The 19758-nt window shown below is 39.3% G+C and overlaps 1 protein-coding gene across 9 annotated transcripts in view; it reads left to right on the top strand.

Annotated features, from left to right (window-relative positions):
• The window catches only part of PTPN5 (protein tyrosine phosphatase non-receptor type 5), an 86315-nt gene that overhangs the window by 62971 nt on the left and 3586 nt on the right, over positions 1-19758 (top strand). For 8 of the 9 annotated variants that reach the window (XM_069803689.1, XM_069803692.1, XM_069803685.1 and 5 more), the window contains 6 exons: positions 44-128; positions 4683-4762; positions 5262-5399; positions 8664-8774; positions 13604-13764; positions 17364-17477. In XM_069803689.1, coding sequence (XP_069659790.1) covers positions 44-128; positions 4683-4762; positions 5262-5399; positions 8664-8774; positions 13604-13764; positions 17364-17477 — 689 coding nt within the window. The remainder of the gene's footprint in view (positions 1-43; positions 129-4682; positions 4763-5261; positions 5400-8663; positions 8775-13603; positions 13765-17363; positions 17478-19758) is intronic. The other variant, XM_069803693.1, reaches the window with a different exon arrangement.

The following is a 19758-nucleotide window of genomic DNA, read 5'->3' on the forward strand; positions in this document are numbered from 1 at the left end:
CTGTTTTTTGTTTTTTTTGTTTGGTTTTGGTTTTTTTTAACAGGAAATTCCAATGAACTTTGTTGATCCAAAGGAATACGATATTCCAGGCTTAGTGCGTAAGAATCGCTACAAAACAATTCTCCCAAGTAAGTTTCTGCTTTTTGAGTCACTGAGGCAGGGTGGTTTATTCCACATGCTGAAGGGCTTTGCACTTTCCTTTCCAGAATGCATGAAGTGTGCTGTCACTACAATGTATTGTCGAAAGGCCATATTTATGAAGCAGCAATATGGCATAAATCAAATTTCAGAAGAGGTACAGAACATGAAGAAGCTAAGATTCGCTGAACATCAGCAGCACTTAGGTCTTTAAGTCATTAGAATTGTATCATTTGGTGCTGCTTAAAAATTCCACCCAAAAACTTGGTGTGTTTATTCAGATGTTACTTACTGGTTTCTTTCATTAAACTCCTTTTGAAGGTCTAAATTCTAGCAATGTTATTTTCCTGACCAATGTTTTTCTCAGAATCATGCCTCAAATGCAAACTGAGAATATTGGGAGCTGGCCTTATGGCATTAAGATGATCCAGAAAATGAAAATCTTTTTCTTTTCTATTACACTATTTTCATTTGTAGCCAGGAGTAGGAGTTTTGAGAAATATTCTGGTACAAATTTTTAAACATGTCATCATTTTCCTCCCGTGTCATATTTAAGGTTACTTTTAAAAGTGATAGTTAGAAGTCATGCTTCTTTTTTTCTGTTATGCCATTGTTGGAAGATGCCACCACTAGCCACGGTAGCTCTATTTGCAAAGCCCAAAAGGTTCAGTATCAGGTTAGCAAAGATAAGTGCAGAGAAGTCAAAAATGTCCTCAGCTATACCTATCATTTTGGCCAATGAACCTGGGTTGGAAATGGTTCCAGAAGAGATTTTTTTTTTTTTTTAATCTAGACTTAGAACTCCAGCAGCTGTAGCCAATGATTCAATGTGCACAACCCTTCTGATAACTTTGTGCTCCACCTTAGACCAGAAGTTTACACTTCTGCCACATTTCACTATTGCTGTGCTAATGACTATGGTGGATCATTCAAGTATTAATTCACTGGTTTTGCTGGAAAAAGAAGATTGCAAAAGTGGCTAATGATTTCAGATGCCCAAACTGCTAGATTTCAAAGTGATCTATATATTCTGAATTTGGTATCTAATGTGTACTTTGAGAACTGGATCCATTTTAAATATCTCATATCGGATGTTTAAACTGAAACATCAGAATTGCTGCCATTTTGAACACCTTGTTCCAGAGTTATAAACAGATGCCAATTGGGCCACTACCATTTATTTTTAAGAATGATCATTCAGTGGGTTAATTATTTGCTGCAAACTTCATCTTGGCCATATGGATATCTGCTAGCAGCCCTTGTTTTCACTTTGACCTCTCTAGATAAGATAACTAGTTTCTAACCCTGCCATGCGTCCAAGGGTTAACAAGCTTATTCCAAGCTCATTATGATCTGGATATTTTTTCTGAATGAATTCCAAAACTAGTAACCTCTATGCAACTTTGTCCCTGGCTGTGACCAAAGGATGGCTTGATATTGCTGAGGAAAGCAGAGGGCTGACTGTTCACTTTTCTCCAACTACCTCCGTTTCAAAGAGCTTGGTGCTAGCAATAGAGAGGCTAGCAAGGAGAGCTAAACAGCCCCTTTATGCTTCAAAGCCAAGGATCCCAGTAAACTATGGATGCACAAAGTAGGAGAGGGAACTGGAGGCAAGATGAGGGAGAGTCCAGTGCTTTTCAGGCTTTGACCATCCACTGACTTTTGTTTCTGAGCTGACCAAATGTAGCCTATGCTGCCTTAAGTATCTACCTAGTGTTACTTCAAGTTCTAGCTGCAGATAGCAATGGCAGGAACTGCTGAACAAGCCGCAGTACAGCAGACTCAGACAACTGATTATCATAGGGAACAGCAAATGCTTGATTACCAAACTAGAGTCAAACCCAAAATCTGAAGTTAAAAAGTAACTAAAATTCCCTTACCAGCTGTATCACCAGAAGCAATCTAGGCAGTTATCATTAAAAGGTAAGCAGTCACTTAACATAATGATCAGTTACTTGCAACCCCAGAACTGATTGTAGTAAGTGAGAGACATGATAATAGTCTCTAATTCATCTCATTTATATTTCTTTTGTAGTAAATTCTTTTTGCAGATTCCCCAATTTTGCTGTTGGTAGTTAAATGGCTTAGAAGGTGGCTTTTTGATGGCAGAAGGGTGGTTTTGGGAAAACACCAAGCAAAGGAGGTTGATTTGGGTATTTCATAACTATGAATTTGTTTGTCTGCAGACAGTCCTCTTCCGGGGTTAAGTCCTATGGCATTTCCTGGAAAATGATAACTTTTCTCTAAGATGTTTAGAGGCACTTTTTGAATATATAGAAAAGAATGTTCTTGTTACAGAATTCCAGAGGTGGCAAGAACTTATTGGAGCGTGTTGTGTATCAATCTCATTTAATCCTTTTCTCAAGAGTAATGTCTAGACAGACTTTTTAAATTTCTATATAGCTGTATTGCTTTTACACCATTTTAAGTTATGCAAAACATTTCAGTTAAGTTTAGCAAGTTCCTCTAAAACGTCAGGCATAGTATCAACACAAAATGGCCATCAAAGAGACTGTGGAAAAAATAGCTGACATATCATTTGGTTTCTTAGAGATACAGACTGCTGCTGCTTTTCTGAAGCTGTAGTGTCTTCTTGATCCTGGCCTGTGCGCTGGTTTTGTCCTGGGAGAAATGTTTTCATTAAGAGTAGGATTTGGTTTTGCTTAAATGCCTCTCTATTGAAAATTTGAAATTCATACTGCAAACTCTTATATTAAATTCTTACTATGATTTTTTTCTTTAAAGAGGAATTATTCCTGTTTATATATTTCTAAGAGGTGCGATTCAGCTTCAGCTACGCTTCTGCAAAACAGTGCATGTTCTTGTATCAACAATGCATTAATAGGCTTCTCTTATATGAAATAAGGTTGAAACTGTTCACTAACATACTATGTTAAGCAATGTAAATACTACATCAACAGAAAAAATCACTAGCCAAGTATGATAATATAAAGTAAAAGCATATTCTGAATAATGTTTTAATATTTGTGGATACAGCAATAAAAAAGTCCATAGTGAAAAGTAACTTATATTCTATTGCAGTTGAAGAATACTAAAAGAAACCTGTGCTTAAACATCTGTGGCACTTGTTGATAGAATTCTTCAGATCCATTTTATTTCTCCCTGAAGACACACCATGAGTTGGACAACATAGTATTATTACTATTATTAGTAGGGAAAAATCATGTAATCGCTACTCAAACTTCAGCAGGCTCCATGGATGAGTGCATAAAACAGGCAAAGGGACTTTATGCAAAGTGTCTAACTACCCAGTCCAGTGACATTTGAATAAACGTCTGGCAACCAATGTCACCTTTTTAATGGTGTAATATGTTTCAGGCTATCAGAATTACTGATTAAAAAGCAGATTTTATCTCTCATCTCTCCATCTCCCCAGCACTAAAGAAGTGAGCAAAGTTGAGCAGGAGGGAACTATTAGAAAGGAACTTGCTGGTTTCAGTACTTTTGTGCTATAAAAGAATATCTTTGTTAATATCTTTGCTTTGCGGCTTGTGATTATATTATCACATAATAAATAACATTAATCCATTCTGAGGACAGCATTTAATGCTGAGTCTGTATTTGTAGTACTGTAGAAATTACAGTGTGCTTAATTGTGCTTTACCCAATATCATGCTATTTTTGCATATTTTTCATTTTGTTCTGGTTTCTAAGCAGCCTGGATTTTTTTATGAAGAAGTTATCTGTGGTTTGTTTTTAATATTCTCCTGGTGATATACACTATTGCTGTTTGTTGAGGCCTCTGTCAGGAGGATGTTTCTTGTCAATGGTAACAAACTGTGTAGTACTGGTGAAAGTGGATGAACGTGGACCTGTGGCAGCTTGCATTAAAATCAGTGGAATAGCTCCCATTGGCTTCAGTGGGAATTGGACTGAACTTCTCAGGGAATGATGTTTTCATTTGTTGTCTTATTAAAACAAGAATAATGCTTCTTAAACAGCCCCAATGAGTGAGACTCAAGTACTGAAGAGATTTATGCAAAGTACAAGAGACTGTTAATATTCTTAATTTCTCTTTAACCATTATATTTGTTAAAAGCACATCTTGGAGTTTAGTTCACTGGAAGATGAAATAGGAAAAGAGTTATTGTCATCTGGCTTGCCTGTGTGCAAGAAATGTGTGTTTACAGTTTGGGAGAAAAGCTGTTTGCTGTCATTTCACAAACGATATTCTAATGTCTTACAAGCCATAATGAGTCTATTGACCTAACAAATTGAGAAGTAGTTTCCTGGAGCAGAAAACTGCTTTTCCAGAGTCACTCTGGGACACTGACTCTGCAACAAGAACAATTAAGCAGGCTTCGGAGAGTGGGTAAAACTATCAGAAGCAGCCAAATTACCCCAACCATCCTTTCCCTTCTTTTATGGTAACACTTTAACATGGGAGCTCTCCAAGGCCACTCAGATCTGTTGTGATGGCCATGAATGCATGTAAATGTCTTGCTGTACAAGATAACCTTGTGTCTTTCTTTCTCTCCTCTGAGCAACTGATAAGCTATTACTTATCTCTTCACACCTTTCAGATCCTCACAGCAGAGTGTGCCTTACCTCAGCTGATCAGGACGACCCCCTCAGCTCTTACATCAATGCTAACTACATCAGGGTAAGAGCTCAATAATCCAATGAGTCTGCCTAGCCTCTATCAGCCACTGTTAAAGTAAACAGAATTGCAACATCCACTGGCTTTTAAAGGCATTCTGGCTGAACTGATTGCTCTTCTCTCCTGCTTACATTATCTGAAAACCAAATCTCGAAGTGCAGCTGTACAGGTTCAGACCAGACAAAAACAGACTTCTGCGCTTCTTGATACAAATTGCTTGTCAGCTGGCCTGACTAAGGCACCGGATAATAAGCCTGAATAAGGCTCTTGACCTAGCCAGAGTCACCTCAAGGCCGTTGGACACTCATTGATGGAATTATGTGAGTCTATATTGTGCCTTTGTTCCATGTACACATGTGCAGGAGAGAGAGGGAGGGGGGAAGAACTGATGCCATTGAGTCACCATTTCAGCCAGTGGTAGCTCTCTTGTTTTAATGACTGAACCTTCAAGGTTGTGGTGGACATCCCTGTTAAAATTGATCTCTTGTTGTTTTGTTGGCAGGGCTATGGAGGAGAGGAAAAGGTATATATTGCTACTCAGGGACCGATAGTTAATACTGTCAGTGATTTCTGGAGAATGGTGTGGCAGGAGCATTCTCCCATCATTGTCATGATTACCAATATAGAAGAGATGAATGAGGTAATGGTGTTACATATAGTCTGTGTTTTTTTTATCTGTACTCTAGCAGATATTTTCGGCATAGATGCTAAGCCAGCAAACAGAAGTTAGTTTAGTGGCCTGAGCAATCAGAGCCAGCATTAAATTCTTCAGGCTCGGAGAAGATATGGGCTTCTCTTTCAGTTCAGTTTACTGTAAGTCTGGTTTTGCTGTCTGACTTAGCCTACTGCTGGTTTTGCCATTTTTCCTCTCCCAGCTGACCTGAAGCTTCTCCAAACCCAGCCCTATTTGCAGACACTCTTTCAAGTTCTCTCTAAAGGAATCAAAAACAATAGTACCCCATAACTACTAAGGTTGAATATCTTTAATCAACAGTGTTGGTGCTGCTTTATCTTGCATTTATTATGATTCAGTGTCTATATTGACATTTCATTGACACTCCCTGACTTGTAAAAGATGCTAGTTACAATAATCAACAGCTAGAGGTGGCCTGGATATGGAGGACCTTTTCCTGAATGCATCTAGGGAACGCTTTCAAAATACTGAAATTAAGATGCTGAACTTTTTCTATTCCCCACCTACTTCTAGAAATTAAACTGTCATGGTGTTTCTGCTAATTGACCTAATGTGATTTTTGTCTGCAGTTTAAAATACTGCTGTCCTTCAGCTGTTAATTACTTACCTGCTGAAATATTTGCCCCGTGGCAGAGTTGCAAGAACCACGTGCCTGGGCTTCAGTTCACAGACAGGTAGCTGAGCTTATGTCTGCCTTTATTGGCAGTGTAAGATGTGACAAAGTGGTCTGGGCATGTGTGGGGCTCTGCATCCCCCCTCACCACTGGCAGCAAGGTGTAGTGGAGAGATCGAAATGGTGTTTCTTAAACTGCAGCAGCAGTATTTGTCAAAGCCTGTCTCTGAGAACTCATTAGTAATTTAGGTGAGAGAGATTCCTTTGGAGAAGAGGTTTTAGACACTTAGAGGCCCAAAAATATGGGCATACCTCTGTCATACACACAGAGTTATAGTGGCTTAACTGCTAGCTGGAAGCTTAGTGCCCATAATTATGCATGTGCACAAACCTTTAGTTTCCCCAGTTATGAAGTAAATAAATTTAACCTTGAACTTTAGTGAAAAAAAGACATGAACAAGACAGACACAGAATTATCATGCTTGCAAGTTAAAAATGGTCAGTTATTACAGCTGACTGACTGGACACATATTGTCAAGGCATTGCTGATGCAAAATACAGTATGTTGCTGATCTAAATGTTTTGTTTGCACTAACATTTTAAACTGACATCTGCCTCTATCTGAGAGGCAGCACTGAAGTAATAATTTGCTTGTTGATCAGTTGCCAGTTTATGGCAAATAAGATGTTAAAATGTCATGACATAATGTACTTATCTGGTGATAAGTTCTTCCGCTATAGTTTTCATAGCAAGATTGTATGACAGGAATGTAAAATACCCTTTACACCTGTATTTCCTCTTATCCACGCTGACCAAGTATTTTGCCCATCATATCAATCTTGGGAAGCAGTGCACTGCAGTGCTGATGCACTATGTAACTGGAGCTTGCTACAGCCTACATGTCATAACAGAGCTGCTGAGTCTTTTCTGATACCTTTTGTGTCAAAAATTAAACGGTGTCAGGAATCTCAGCCATAAATATAGGGTAAGTCCTTTCATGTAGATGTCTTCTATATTCATTCCCTTTCTTCCATTACACCTATATTAATGTATGAATAACAGGACTCAGAAGTACATAGATTCAAAACCTTTGTTCGGCAATGATGCTCATAACAGAGGCTTTGTGTTCCTTCTCAGTGCAATGACTTTGCTAATGTATTAAAAGCTCTGTATCTCAGCCCTCTGTTACATCTAATCTGAACTGACAGACAGCCCACGGAAATGAGTGGGCAGTCTTACTCCACTCCTTTAAGCAGAGCAACGTCTGTGCTATTGATAGCTGCTTGCGCTCTTGACAATTTTTACAATGGATTCTGCAGTTTAAGAGTAGAGGAAGAAAAAATGCAATCTGCGTAAATAATTTTACAGAGACGCAGTGGGCCACGCTCCCAGTGGGTTATTAACTGATGCACTATGCAGATGGAACAACACTAATTCTCTCACACAAAAATTTTGACTCAGTAACTTTGCAAGATACTTTTCTGTTGTAAGCCTTTCTCCCAAAGTGGAATTATTTTTGATGGGGGAGAGCAAAATGATTTAACTTCCTTCAGGATTGTGTACAGCTATGTAAAAGAGGAGCTTACAAGCAGCATCTTTAACTGGGTTTGTCCAACAGCAGATTCTTACTCTTCTGTGATAACAAGATTGCTTCTTCCATTATTACAAGGTAGCCTTTTTCTCAGCCCCTGCCTTGTTCATGTCATTCCTTGTCCATCATCTATGCACCATGTTGAAGTGCCTGTCTCTTCCTCTGCATATTGATTAGTTTAAAGAGAAACTGCATACAAAAAACCACAGTCTTTTTCAGTCCTCCTTCCAGGATAGGAGTGCTTACAAATTCTCACTTACTCATCTCTAGTGTTTCAGTACCACAATGTAGATTTGCAAATGGACTATAGTTTCTGCTTCTCTAATTGTCAGGTTGTGCTAGCTGCATCTCTGACTTTTTTGGCAAAATCAAATATAGTAGTCTAATAGCTCTCACAGCTATTGCTTCCTTTTAGTTCCTTAGCTTTGAAAGATTCTCAGTGTCCATTTAAAGTGGATTTTGGCACATAATCTAATTCCCAAAACATCCCCAGTCATGTTCTTTTGTACAAAAAACCTATGCAAATTATCATCTTATATTCAGAGAGCATTGACCCTTTATAAAAAATAGAAAAGATGTATTTTGTGTTTCCATATCAGTGTATACACACCACAGAAATATTGTAACTAGTGTATATTATACTAATCATTATTATCTTGAGAAAAGGATTAATCTAAAAACACAAGCACATTGCCACTGGCCTTTCTAATGAACTTTCAAAATGCACATCAGTTGCATGAAGAAGATAAATAAGGATGTGTGTATTTAAAAGCATTGGTTAGTCATTACTTGATTTATGCATTTCTAATCATGCAATCAGGCTATTATGAATGCAGCAAAAATCACCTGAAATGTGGTCCCTGTTTAGAAAGTGAAAACTTGTACTTATTATAGAAACAAAGTTTATTCATATTCATCTGTGCATGTGCTATATCCAATTTCAGAGGAGTGAAAATGAACCTCCCTTGATATCTGCTTAACTAGATTCATTTTATATTGCACACAGAAATGCACAGAATATTGGCCAGAGGAACAGGTCACCTACGAAGGAATAGAAATCACAGTTAACCAAGTCATACAAGCAGACGATTACCGTTTAAGGCTCATCACCCTAAAGGTAAATCATTCCAATGTACTTACACTAGTTTAGCTGTCTAAACCGTTAAATGGAGATGTTCATGGAGACTTGTGGAGAAATCTTCTGCACAGTGTAATGCTGTACAAAGAACACTTGTCATTACTGAAGTCATTATAGCTTTGCCCAGTTCACCAACATACAAAGACTACAGTAAAATAAGCAGTCGGAGATTTAGACTGCATGTGTACAATCTGAAAGCTACCAGGCCAATTGTAGTAGTGCAGGGTTCACTCAAGCAGAAGAAACCAGTGACTCATTCTGTGCCTGTGTCCTCTGTCTTCACTGGTCATTTAAAGTGACGTGTTAGTTCATGGATAGCTTCTTACCAGCCTTTGCAAGTCATACTACAGACAGCACTTGTGGAATAACCCACTAAACTCTGTGATGATGTTCAGTAGAATTCAAAGGCTTGTTTATTCTTTGGGCCATGGGCTTAGGCAAAGGGTTACTGATTACTAACAGGGAACTTTTACCTACATGATGTCTTACATACTTTGTAGTATGGGGAGACCTCTAGGAAATACTTAGATTGTGCTTCTTGTCTTTTTATGCTCATTATTAGGACGCTGTCAGACTGCTGGCTACCCACCAGCTGTTTATGCCTAAGATGACTTGTGCTACTAACAAGAAGTGGGGGAGCTGAGAACTGAGCAAAAGGCATTTTAATTTTGCTTACCTGTTTTCAGTTTCTCTCAGCAGTGAAACTACTGGTCTGCTTGGCATTTGCCAGTGGTGTGGTAGCACCACTTCTGTTCATCATGGCTGAACCCCTTTTAATAGGTACCATGCTAACTGATAATTTGAGCAATTTGGCTGACTTGGCTTTGAAGATGCTTTAAGGGCTCATTCCACTCCAAGACACTAAAACTGTTGATGACCTTTAAAAACATTTTCACCACAGCATTCTCCATGTTTACGTTTCTAAACATTAGTATCTTTCCAACTAACTGTATATGTAGTTTTTCATACCAGTAACCATTCTATCATCTTGTGGATAGCAAGCTTAAACACAGGTTTAATTTTTTAAGTACTTACGAGTCCTACTTTACAACTGTTTTCATTGCTAGGTTCTAGAATCTCAAGCTACACGTTTTAATAAGAACAGTCTATTTACATAAACTTCATACATCTTTCATCTACCAGATCTGCCCCTGACCTCAGTATAACACCACAATTTCTTTCCAATCTGAAAAAACTCTCCTTTTATCCAACCAGTTTCAAGTCTCTTCGGCCATATGCTAATAGGCAGAAAGCCAGCATATGAAATCCCATGTCTGGATTGGGAGTGTGGAAAGTCTGTCACTCATGTGTTTGGCAAAGGCAGCAAGGAGAAAATCACACTCCCTGACAAGTGGGAAGTAAAGAATATTTACAAGTATGTTGCAGACTTGCAGAGGTCTTAAATACAACTTATTCCAAACAGTACCGTGCAGCAGGAAGAATAATACATAGATTAATTCTGCTGGAATGCTGGTATCTAACAGAACCAGTCACTTCTTAGTTATGGTGACAAAAAAATTTTTCTCAATAAAAAACTACACTGGCTGTCAGAAGAGTTTTTCATACTTGTTTTAAATCGTTAAGTAGAGCATTTTAATATTAGTGAATATTGCATTTTTTCAGCTTGACATTAACTTCAGAGATTTATGTTGAAATGTTCTTTTTTTTCCCCTCTCTTCCCCCCCCCAACAAAAAAAAACCCAAACAAAACAAACAAAAAACCCACAAACCACTTTCCCTCTACATTTATGGAAAGAAATTTGAGTCTCTCCCTGGGGAAGGATCATTCAAATTCTTCTCAGGAAGGTAAAGAGCCAGTTCCATTTTCAGGTGCAAATTGCAAAGGAGTGGCTTTTAATATTGATATTGCAGTAGCATATCCAAAAACCAATCTCACTTTAACAGGTGTTGCACAAAACAAAGAAACAGTCCTGAAAAGCTTATATACAACAATTCAAGCATAATAAGCTATACTCCATCTCACAAGTACCTTTCATGCTAATACTTAGCCCTGCAGAATGTTTTCTTCTAACAGCAACCTCTCAGTGTTTTCCCAAATTCTCTTGTCCTTGCTCAGTTATTCCTTAGGTCAAGCTCTCCCTGTTCGACAAAGAGCTTCAGAATTAAGAGCCAGATATGAATATATCTTGTCAGTATTTATAACTGTGGATCCCACAGGGGAAAAAAAAAAAAAGACAAGTAAACTGAAAACCAGGTCATTTGTCAGGACTGGTGTATCCGGTACATTCAGACACTAACAGAAAGAAAAAAAGAATAGCTAGCATAGCAGAGTACAGCAAAGTCATAAGTAAAGAAGTATAGATACCACACATTTTTTCCCATAGCCAAGACAAGTGCTTTCCTACTGCAAATGATACAAAAGCCTTTACTGGGAATACACATCTCTAAGGATGTAGTTCCTTCCCTACTCAAATAACTTGATCATTTTGCTTATTTTCTTTAAGTTCATCCCAGTTTGTTTTTCAGTTAAACAATGTTATTTTTTTCAGTACTAGTGGGGCAGTGTCTCTTTCCCCCATCCCCAAATGTCAGGAGGTGAACTGCTGAGTTCTAGAGCTGAAATAAAGATTCCACTTGTTAAGTTACCATTGCCTAGAGCTGTACATTTGTCATTTAATAGCAATAGTGGAGTAGCAGCTCCAGACCATACATATATTAAATGACTTGGTAGTGAAAACTAAAGAAGCTGTGAATTGACTCCAGCAGGAGTGGTCAGAAATATATGATACTACCACCAGCAATATATGATTACTGCATGTGTTACAGAATGGACTGTCATACGTGTCTCAGAATAGGGGACATGATTTGGCAAGCTTTAGGAATTTAGAAAATGCTCAGGTAATAGGGCAAGGCTTGTTTTCCTTTCTCAAAGGAACCTACCAGTGTCTAGCCACTGATTCGTGATCTCAGCCTCAGCTACAGCGTACATGATGGTAGACTTCAAACCATCAGTTAAATCCTGCTTCCTCCTAGGTGTTCCCAAGTCTTCTCAGTCTCAAAGAAGCACCAATAGAGAATACTTTGTCAAAGTCAAAGCAGAAGCGTACAGAACCACAGAAGTCAGGGTTCTCTAAGCAGAAGCGTAAAACTGTTAAGGGCATAGGCAAAACTAAAGACATCCAGAGTTCATCATTAGAACTTTGGCTGTTTTCTGTTTCTGTCAAATGAGTGACTTTAGCGATTCATGTTTTTCTTCAGATGACTTTTATCTTTTACTTTTCTCTTAAGTATTATCGATAACATTTTTATTTTAATTTTTCACAACCCACTTAAGAATCCAGTGTTCATAACTTCTGTGGCTCAAGCATAGTTACACAAAAGCAACTGTGTATGTTCATGTTTCAGACCAGTGCTGATCGGATTTACTGTAGTGAGCTCAAGTACTATTCATGACAACTAGTTATGCTCTCTTAACCAGAATATCTTCTCACTAGGGTAAATAACCTAAGGCCAGGCTCCGTGCTACAATAGTAAGACTCTCTGTTCCTAAACTGAGGTAGACATACCCTTAAGGTTCCTATGACTGTGCTTCAATGAGCGCTTTAAACCCCGTATAAGCTGGAACAGCAACTCAATCAAACCCAGCCTCCCTTTGTCCAGCTATCTTGTTCCTACCCTTGTGCCATCTCCCACATGCCCACACAAATGTTTATGTGACTGTGTGGTAAGCCAAAGGGGGAAACTGATCAATCCATCTGAAAATTAATCCAGCATGAGAAAGAAAAAAGAATTAACTAGATCACTTCCCCATTCTAGTTCACTGTGAAGCTATGCAAAAGCTTTGTCAACCAAAGAGGAAAGTGGCACAACCACAGAGCACTTTTAACATCCAGAGACTGACAGTTATAGGGACTTAGGAGTATAGATGATGACAGAAACTGCTTCCAGATTTTTTGTGCCTGGTTCTTTAGAAAGAGAGAAATTTGTTCTTTTTTTCCCACCTCTCTTGAACTCAGCCAGCCATGTGTTTAAGGGAAGGTTGTGGAAGCTAACACTTCTGCTCCCGGACCTTTTGAAGACATTTGCTTAGCCCTGTGCCAGCTGGCTTATGTAATGGCTGAAAGGGTAAGGCCACTTCCCTAAGCTCCATGTTATTATTTGGTACCTTTAGAAATCAGGCAGAAGGATGTCACTTTGAACACACAAAATCAGAAGCACACAGTGCTACTTGGCACTCAGAAAAGGTAACGGCATATTTGCTATATTCACAGCCATGCTGAGACAGAGAGAGAATTGGAATTTGTGTCTCAAAAAGCCCTGGACTGCAGCTAGATAAAATTCCTACCTTCCTTAGTGTCTCTGAATTTCTCACTGTGTCTAAGAGAAGAGTAGAATTGACAGGAAACTGATATGAATCTGTCAGAGGAGATAGAAAAATAAGCTCCCATCTCTCTCCCTCATCTATCTATCTGAGACAGAGATACCGCTCCTGGCTCTCTGTCTGTCAAATACATTATGAAAGCAATTATGTCACAAGCACAGCTCTGGCTTTGCTGAATGAATCTGTCAGGAGGGAACAGACTGCTTGGAGTGTTTTGCACATAGCTCTTGGCACTAAAAGAACAGAATACTTGGGGGGGAAGGAATGTTGAGTTTTTTTTAAGGCAGTTTACTGAAGTGCAGACATGATATTTGAAATCCAGATTTCTGTGTTGTGTGGCTTGCCATTTGGATCTCCTGTTTTGATTTACTCATCTCATTCTTAAATGGAAGACCAGGTTTCAATATCAATTTACAACCAAAAGTTCTTTTAAAACGTTGTGGTGTTTGTCTTAACTGGATTGCAGAAAGGAGAAGAAGTCAGAAACCTGAAACATTACTGGTACACGTCTTGGCCAGACCAGAAGACACCAGATCAAGCCCCTCCTCTGTTACAGCTAGTACTGGAAGTGGAAGAGGCCATGCAGAGTGCAGAAGAGAAGAATGCCCCAGTGATTGTTCACTGCAGGTAAATAAATGTTGTATCTGACTTCTGAGGGCTTCTTCACATATAGTGGCATAGTGCAGATACTGTCATATTGGCCATCAGTCAGATGTGGGAGATCTTGCCCAACTGCTTCTGAAATATGCTTGGAGCTTCTAAAATTTAATGACAATAATTTTTTATTACCAAGTGTTGCATTTGGATACAGACTGACCTGAACACAGAAGTTGGTGGTGGCTCAGTTACTTGTAAGAACAGTCTCGTTTCATTTGCCTTACCAGTAATATGTGCCTTTAATGATCTTAGAAGGGCCAGGTTACCAAAGATTTACATACTGTGAGTGAAATTCAGTAGGAAGACACATGCAAGCAGAAAAATGAGAACATTCAAGTTTAAGCCTCAAAACCCCGTGTTTTGTAAATCCATTCTTTGATTTTAAAAAATCCCCATTAGGCCAAAGACAATAATTTAGGTATAATACATAAAACAAATGAAACAGTGGCAAAGCTGATTGCAGCAAGTACTAATCAACAGACAGGAAATGTATGCAATTGATAGTAAAACTGAAGCATCTGTGAAAAGCCCCTGGCAAAGATGAAAACTTCTTATATGGAAGAAGCAAAACCTTTACAGTGGTGTGTAGCCTCATGAGAAAATTGTAATTATCAATCAGAGAGCAGAAAAAATAGATGAAGATAGATACTTCTGTCTTCAGAAAGAAGTAGGATGATGTATTTACCACTTGTAGACATGATGAAGTACGTTCTTTTGCACCGTTAACTCAGGGGTGTGTTAAGCAACAACTACTAACCATTATTAAATCGGCTATACTGGATGATTATCACCCAAGAGTCTTTAAGAAAATTGGCCCACAGGCTCTAAACCATTAAAGTTTAGTATAGCTGAATTCTAGTTCTTGGAAAATTCGAGAAGTTCCAGAGGTCTAAAAGCAAGTCCTGTTTTGCCAGTATTTAGAAAGGTTAAATGTGATTACTTGAAAACTACAAGTTCTCAAAACAGTTATTCCAGGGAAATAGCGGAAAGCCTGATAAGTGATGCAGTAATCTTGCCAGGGTAATCTTCCATAATTTTAATAAAATACACTTGGCCAAATTGATCTTTGGGATTTTGGTAAGGAATTTTACTTAGTTTTGCATAACATTTTCTAGGAAGTGGCAGATGGTTGCTATCCAAAAGCTGTAGTAAACAGGGTATTATCATACAATGGGAATGTTTTTTAAGAGACTATTGGCATGAATGGTTGGTAGCCCAGTGTCATCAAAGATCCACCTATAAGCTAATATGGAGTAATCTCTAGTAAAATGTTCGTATGATACCACATGTCCAGTTTTTCTGCCTGTGTTTTAAAACAGATTTTGACAAATTGGGGAGAGTTCAGAGAAAAATAAGAAATGGGTTGTAAGAAGGTCCCCTTTGTCCTTGGAAATCTGTGACTCTCTAAGAGCTCCTTGAAGTATTATGGTATTTGCTGCAGGTAAAGATTCTGGTCACCATGTCACTCTTGCTTTGCATACTTGTTTTGTCCTCTTGTATGGTGTCATCCCCATGACACGGTAATAATCTGGGGGGAATGGGGCATTTTTAATTGAAATAACTACTAAGAGACATGGTGATAGGATTATAAAGTATTTTCTGTGGTAACCATGGGCCAGAGCCCTTTCAGATTATTCTCAGTTGCAGTCACTTTACCTGAATAAGGAATTTAATACGTTGCCTCTATTTGAGAGTGGTATATACAGCAAGCCATTAGCCGAGGCCTGTGTTACACTGAGTACTGTAACTCCTTTGACCTTTGTGGGAGATCCTCAGTAGAACATCATCACTGCGGTTTTGGCCTTCAGTGATGTAAAATAATGCACCTTTAAGAAAAAATAGATACAAAATGCTCTTCTTAAAAGCAGCTTCATGTTAAAGGCAGGCTAGCACTCCTATTAAGGTGCTGTGGATAATGTGTCGCTCTTGAGACCCCTGTCCTGGGACAAGTGCTGTCTCAGTGCTGTTTGCTTTGTCTAAAGATGGGTGTTGTTCCCTCCTTTTGCAAAACACTCTGAGGTTTATGGATAGGAAACAGTACACAAGACCTGTGTACAGCGGCCTATTTGGTTATGGCATCAAATGGAAGATGAAGGGCCTTTTTTTCCCTCTTTTCCCTCTTTTCCCTCTTTTCCCTCTTTTCCCTCTTTTCCCTCTTTTCCCTCTTTTCCCTCTTTTCCCTCTTTTCCCTCTTTTCCCTCTTTTCCCTCTTTTCCCTCTTTTCCCTCTTTTCCCTCTTTTCCCTCTTTTCCCTCTTTTCCCTCTTTTCCCTCTTTTCCCTCTTTTCCCTCTTTTCCCTCTTTTCCCTCTTTTCCCTCTTTTCCCTCTTTTCCCTCTTTTCCCTCTTTTCCCTCTTTTCCCTCTTTTCTTTTTTTTTTTAAACCATAGATGCACATCCATATGCAGCAAAGAGTCCACTGAAACCCTGAAATATTTGAAGTCTCAATGAAAAAACTAGATATAGTAAAGAAAAGAGAAGTCAGGACATGAGGTACAAAGAGCTTCAGGGACAAAAATTTTAAGTCGGGTAGGTACCTCCATCAGAATTATTTGAAGACTGAGATGAGTTCTTAGTGAGTAAGACCATCCCCCAAACTTCCATTGAATTGCCTTGATCATTCTGTAATAGAAGTTAAAACAATTCCAATGTAGCTATTTCCCCAACAAGCATAAACTCAGAGTGAAAAAAACCTGTCTATACAGTCAAAGAAACAGCATTAGGATTTTTTGAGCAGCAGATAACTGCGAACTCCATTGTTACTTATACATTTGTTGCCAGTGTTTTTGTATTACAACTTAAGCACAAATTAAATGGAAGCAGGATTTCTTGCAGTTGTGTCAAGTAATTATTCCTGAGTATGCTCACATAATTATTTAACACATAAGAAGGGCTGTCAGCTTTTGCTATTGGTTTTTTATTAGGTGATAAGAATTCACAGCTTCGATAGCACTGTGCCTTTGAGAATAAGATCAATTCTGGTCATTAAGCAAGGACTGAATTGGATACAAAGGAAAGACAAAGAAATCTCTTTAATAGTAAATTTGTTGTATCCTGCACTAATTCAGAGAATTACTAGATCAGCAAATGGCATCACGCTTACCATGCTGCTGTTAGCTCTAATAATTTAAGCAAGGGGGTTTTTTTACTGTACCTGTGAATGAAAATAGCTTTCAAAGAAGCTATTAGGATTGAGAATCTCAAAGCAAGGGTTGCCCTCAAACCAAGCCTAACTAAGAAATACTGTTTAACTGCTTATTTTCAATGGTTCAGTGACAGGTTCAATTACATATTGGGTCAGGTGGTGGTACCTAATAGTCCATTTTTAGCACTGTATGTGCGATGTTCACCCTTTTGCTGTGAGTGGCTCACACTTAATTGTGTTGTCCCATTGAAGTTAGTATTTTTTCCTAGTTATGGCTTTATATTCACAAGCACTCACCTGGCAAAGGTTGGAGGGAGGAAAGGGATAATGGGGTTTGATTGCTGGTTTAATGGCGCTCATTTAACAAGAAAGTTCTAAAGCCATTCTAACATCTCCACTGCCTCTCTCTGCTTTTCCCACCCTTAGTGCAGGCATCGGGAGGACTGGCTGCTTTATCGCAACTAGTGTCTGCTGTAAACAGCTGAAGAACGAGGGCATAGTTGACATATTGCGAACAGCCTGCCAGTTACGGTTAGACAGGTAAGAAAGCCTGTTTCCTTTCCAGAAAAAAATTTTTAAAAAAGTAATCTTTCCCTTTATTTAAGGAGAAACAAATGGGAAGAGGGAGGAACACAGGCAAATGGAGGCTAATAGAGAACGTTCCTTGAAGGAAGTTGTCATGTTCTAAGCTGTTCTGACTCGTAACCTTTGCCTATTTTATGAGCAGTAAACCTTAATGAACGGCCCTAGAACTGAGCTAGATTCACACTTGGCATCAAAGTCTGCATAGATGCACAGCTCCATGCAGCAAGGGATGATATTTCACCAGCTGAGGAGTTGGACCCATGTTCATACAGAAGCAAAGGCTCAAAGGTCTGCTGTATTTAAGTTCAGGGCCACAGATCAGCATTTTGCTCCCAGGAGGAGTAAAGAAAACTTGCCTTGCATACTTGGTGCTCTCAGCACTGTTGGGAGGGCATGGCTGCTTGGGACATTGTGGAGAGATGGAGAGTATGCACAGTATGGAGTGTTTGCAGACATATGAAAGGAGCTGTGAAAATCTCCAGAAATTCAATGGTTTCCAGTTAAACATTTCTTAACGCACCACCTTGAGTTTGATTATGAAGTAAACAGACTTGAATTTTGTACCAGAGATGTTATTTTTCCTCTCCCACTGGTTTCAAGTGCCATCAAAACACGTCTCAGTGCTCTCACTAATGATAATGATAAATGTAGTCGGGGGAAGAGATGTCACGAAAAACATATGAAAGATTTTTCTGAGGAAAAAAAAGAACCTCAACCCCACGCTGAACTTCATTTCAGAGGAGAAATTATGCTCAGTGGGAGGCAGAAAATGAAATGCTTGCTGCCCTGCTGAGGCTCTGATAGACAGGGACCTGCAGGAGCTTGGGGGTTTGGCTATTTCAGTGGATTTCAGACCAGACAAGGAAAGGCTTTTTGAGAAAAAGGAAACCAGAATATGAATAGTGAGTGCTGATTATCCATGGCCGAGTGAAATATCTGGCTGGATCTGAAATATCTGGTCTCTGTAACTAATGTTACACAGGAAAATAGCCATACAAATGAAGGTTGAAGGCGCCTGCTTACAAATGTGCGTGATACAGAAGGCCAATTAAAAATACTAGCTTTGCAGGGAGATGGGAACTGGCAGTCATTTGCAGAGGCTCAGGAATGGAGATCACACTTAAAGGGATGCCATGGAGGCAAAGGAGGACTACAGGGACCTCCATAGCTGCCATGTACCTCTTAGGAGTGGGATGGGATAGGAAAAAGCCATTTAAATGTCATGGGATAAAATACTCAAGATGGAAAGCAGTCAAATCACCATCCTTGCTACAGAAGAGCATGGTTTCTTCAAGGACTGAAAAACGGGCATTGTAGTCTCTTGGAAGTGATGCTGCCATCCACTGTCATTTTCACTAAACCCTCACAAAAGCTCTGGGTGACTTCAAAAGCAGCATGAGAGGATAAGACAGTTTCTAAGCAGCTATAGGAAGGAAGCCCATCTCTGTCTTCTCCTGTCTGGTAGTTACTGGCTAGAGAAAATAGGGTGGGTGGGAAGGAGTCAACAGGGACTTAGGGAAGGAGGGTTGGATGCAGGCCAAAACAGACGTGTAAAGGAATGCACCTCAGTGCTTCACAGCAGTAGAGGTGTTGGCATTAGCCCTGAGAACCACCTTTGAGGTTGCTGTGGGGGTGCAGGGAACAACTGTTTCTTTCCCTTCATTCCCTCACAGATCCCTTGGAAAAATTCTGCGCACTGGGCTTTGCACCAGTGGCCAACAGTTGGTCCTAAAATAACCTAGTGTGACTAAGGAGAGGAAGTGATCATTCATGCAACCTTCCCACAGTGCTGAGAGACGTTTGCTGTCCTTTCCCACAATGCAACTCAGATTTGAAAGGTTTCTGTGGCAAACGGGTGAAAACATAGTTTCTCTATTCTGTGTCAAAGCCTGGACAGCAAGAACATGTCATGGTATGCATGTGTGTGGGAAGGGGAGGAAGCCACCACATAGCAGGGAACCAGATAAAAAGGAAAATTATTTCCTGTGGTCTGAAACTCGATGGCCACCCTCGTGCTTCTGTTGCTACAGCTTCAGGGTACAAACTCACTGTTAATGGAATTTTGTGGGGAGTAATTGCCAGATAAGTCTAATGTTCCTTGTGTGTCATGGACTGACGTACATATATTTCAGTATTGTGTGCAGCCCAGGAGGACTCAGAAACAGATCAACTGTGAGCTTGTATTAAGTAGAGCAGGTGGGGGGGAGATGCATAGCTAGGAAATAGTCTCTTTAGA

This window comes from Haliaeetus albicilla, chromosome 16, assembly GCF_947461875.1.
Source record: "Haliaeetus albicilla chromosome 16, bHalAlb1.1, whole genome shotgun sequence".
In the NCBI taxonomy this organism is placed as follows: domain Eukaryota; kingdom Metazoa; phylum Chordata; class Aves; order Accipitriformes; family Accipitridae; genus Haliaeetus; species Haliaeetus albicilla.